The sequence below is a fragment of the Puccinia triticina genome, chromosome 9A (genome assembly GCF_026914185.1).
Source record: "Puccinia triticina chromosome 9A, complete sequence".
In the NCBI taxonomy this organism is placed as follows: Eukaryota; Fungi; Basidiomycota; class Pucciniomycetes; order Pucciniales; family Pucciniaceae; genus Puccinia; species Puccinia triticina.
In genome coordinates this window covers 1,898,488-1,902,225 of record NC_070566.1, presented here as the reverse complement: position 1 = coordinate 1,902,225, position 3,738 = coordinate 1,898,488, and the positions used below count along the sequence as shown (strand labels likewise).

The following is a 3,738-nucleotide window of genomic DNA, read 5'->3' as shown; positions in this document are numbered from 1 at the left end:
TCCCTGATCTTGGGATCCGCGGCCACGACGGGCTCTCGCTTGAGCGGACCGCTCGAAACCGTCCAAACAAGTCTGCGACCAACGAAGCCATGACGGGCTAACTCTGCGAGCCCGGTAAACGGGTCGATCCAGAATGATAATAGGATTATGCACCGAGGAACCCGCCTACCGAACAAATAGCGTGAGACTTGGAAGGAAACTAAAAGATACGAGTCAAGAAGAAAACGCACTCGCGATGCGGCTCCCGCGGAGGAAGCTCGACAACGAATAGGATAGGGCGCTGGGGAATAATAAGTTCTATAAGTCGAGGAGACCGGCATGGTAGAGGAAGACTAGTTAGTATAAGGGGGTAGGCTGAAGACTAGTTAGTATAAGGTGGTAGGCTACTGTTGAAGGGAGGAGCGAGTGAAGAACAGAGGAGGGGCTGGGAAGAGGCCTCTTTTATAGCTTCTCAGTCCCTCAGGGAGATCACTTACTTGAACGATTCAACACGAAAACTCAGCACCGTTTTCCAGAAGGGACCCACGGCGAAGGCCATCGTACAAGGACCGACCTCAGATTGGGCCAAATTGAACGAATTGCGGGGCAAGCTTGAGGACGTTCAGCTCGAACGATAGCGTTGGCGGCGGCGAGGTGAGATCTGACAGCTGCAGGCCTACATCAGGACGGACAGTCATGTAACCCGTCAGTACGGTACTCAAAGAATGATCAATCCGACCAATCGTTTGCCCTCCACTAGTAGAGGGGAGGGAGTACTCACCCGAATCACAAACGAGTCGGAAACCGCCCAAGAAAGGTGGCGGGCAAGCGTTGGCGGTGATCCTCGGCGGCAGGGCTAGAGAAGGTTGGCGGCAGGGCTAGAGAAGGTCGGCGGCAGCAGAAGATGTCAGAAGGCTGAAGGATATACCCATACCCTCTATGGGGTATGGGCGATATATGTACATACCCCAGGTCGAGCCCAGACACATGCACGGGCGGGCGCAAGCAGCACAGAACACCAGGGCCCAAGGCCCGACCAAACTCAAGCAACGGGACCGGACCCACGGGTCCCCGATCAACACTCGATCACCGAACCTCGCGGCTCCAGGCGCGCACCCTACCAAGCGCTGATGCGACTGCGGCGGCAACTACAGCAGCTCGACGTCAACTACTGCGGAACTGCGCGACTGCGCAGCTGCTGACTGCGCGCAGCACTTCGACTCCCAGAACCGTCAAAATTTCCCTGTCAAGAAAAATCATAAAATTGACAAAAATCAATTTTTTGACCCAATTACACTCCGCTACACCTCTCAGTCACCACACCCAGGAAACATTCAACAGCCAATTTCCCAAGGATCCCTCAGGTCACCCAGTAAAAACTCAAGCCTCAAGCTTCTGAAAGTCAAGATACGGCACTTTTCCGGTGGAATTGTCTGGGGACAGACAATAAGTTGGGGGAGGATGTGGTAGACGGAAAAGTGAAAAATCAAAAGTTTTTTCTCATACATATATTTACTCACCCTAGTCCTCAAGATACCACCAAATAGACCTCATAAATGGATTCCACGGCCAATTTTACCCCTAGTCACCACTGGAAGCATCACTGGAACCCCGCTGGATTGGAAGTTACACCCTTTTGGACCCTCATGGACACGGCCAGCCCCAGTCATCAACCTGTCACACCCCTCAAGTCACCTTTCCCAGGTATACACATACTCAGCCCCAGCCAAACACATACTCTTTTCTATCCTACTTATCTCCACTGCATATGCAGGGGACCAACCCCATTTCTTCTGTATTTGACATGTCCCCGCCTCATTTATGCACCCCTTGCAGCTGCATGCAGTCTTCTGACCCCATTTCTGCACTCCATGCATTAGTCTGACACCACTCATGCACCCCTTGCATGAAGTACCCCTGTATTTGACATTTCCCCGCTTTGTTTATGCGGTCCTTGCATAGTATGACCTCATCTTTCATTTCTCACCCCACTTTTTTCCTGTATTTAGTATCTTCTGACACCACTTGTATGCAGCCCACCAGCTAAAATCCCTCATCCAGGGTCCCCCTTGTAGCTAAAATCCCTCACATTTGTCTATATAAGGAGCTCTCTCCCCCAGTTGTTTTTCCCTCAGTTCAGTACCCACCAGTTATACAGATATCACCCATTAGCCATTATCATCACCCTTACACTTTTATAACATACCATATCATCCCTCTTATCTGCAATAACCACTGAGCTCACTCTCATATTCTCATACTCTCATATCACTGGTTGCATATCACGCACCTGTCACGAGTTACCCGGTTCCTGGTTCAACTCCCGACTAAGACATATACCCTTCTCAGTCCAGACACTCTTCTCAACTTCTTATATCACCCTCTCAAGGACCTGTGTTCAACTCCCACCGGAAACATCAAGTCAACTTTCACCCTTTCCATCATCATAAATCCTCTCAACTCTCACATACCTGTCATCGAACAACTTCATCTGGAACTAGACCAGACCTATCACTTGATTAAAACTTGCCAAGCTTAGCTTGGTGGGTCTTGTTATCTGATAGTATAGAAGGGCAGAGTTTGCACCTCCATCATCCCCTTCTCCATTCAGCAAAAGGGTTTCACAACCACTTTTGAGTCTTACACCGGGGGACTCCTTTGACAAGGATCCCAAGGAATCCTCAAAGGACTCTGCATAGTGCCCCTGCGCGAGGTTGGGCCAGCAGCTGTTGGTATTCTCATGGGGAGGGGATGGAACGAGTGGGTTTGGAGGTTGGGTGGTGGATACTGGGATCCCAATTCAGCCAGCCAGATGTGTACATTGTTGATTGAAAAACACATCACCTTCAAAATTATATGGTACAGGAGCCCACACGGTGTATTGACACCTGTAATCATGTGACATGTGTATTATCAAATTTTAGCAAAATTTGATTTCAAAAGTCCTTGTTGAGGTCTTTTGAGCTCATAAAACTTTTGAAAATCTGTATTTAACTATGATCAAGTTATAACTGACCTTCAAAACAAACGGAAGTATATTTGAATATAATTTCAAAAGTTGTTTACAATTGGGGCCTAACTTGTAGAGTTCTGTTTTTCTGCTCACTAACCGTACACATAGTAGTATATTGTATCATAACTGTATTCCATAGTACAGTGAGCTGGCCATGAGCATTCACTATGTAACCATAATCACAATGTAAGCATAACATAAATGTAGATTTCCCGCAACCATTCTTGCAACCATTCTCTTAGTTTTTTTGTTTTAGAATGCAGTTTGATTTAACATTGCGCACTATTAACTACTAGCCGTTGTAATAGCTCAAAGCTGATGATGAAACAATGCCTACAATGGCTACAAGAGAGTCCAACCACAAGTTTTACAATGACAATATAGAGTAAAGAGAAAAGGAAAGGAAGAGAAGTTTAGAAAGAAGAGAAAAGGTGGTAGGGGCCTAAATTTTGACAACAAAGGTGGTTCATTTGGGCTGTTCCAGTAGGCTGTGCAAACACAGTTTGGTTTCTGGGAACTGTCTTGTGTTGACTAGGAATCTTGCAACCGGGATTGTGTTGAGATAGTGTATTAGCATTTCCCTATGAAGTATGCTTCCAACGTATACACCCACAACTTAGCCTATATTATACATGTATATAGTCTAGTTGTTCTTCTTACTGTTATCCTTCCTCACTGAATGATTATTACAAGTTGACTCACTGTGCTTGGACTATGTCCTCTACACCTTGTCAATCTCTCTTAGT

The 3,738-nt window shown here is 46.9% G+C and overlaps 1 protein-coding gene across 1 annotated transcript; it reads right to left on the bottom strand.

The window, feature by feature from the left end:
* Positions 1 to 554: 554 nt before the first annotated feature.
* On the bottom strand, positions 555 to 3,129 carry PtA15_9A202 (uncharacterized protein; the record flags this gene model as incomplete). Its single annotated transcript, XM_053172387.1, has 3 exons — positions 555 to 655; positions 774 to 857; positions 3,090 to 3,129. The coding sequence occupies 3 exons, from the start codon at positions 3,127 to 3,129 to the stop codon at positions 555 to 557; spliced, it is 225 nt and encodes a 74-aa protein (XP_053023632.1).
* Positions 3,130 to 3,738: the final 609 nt, after the last annotated feature.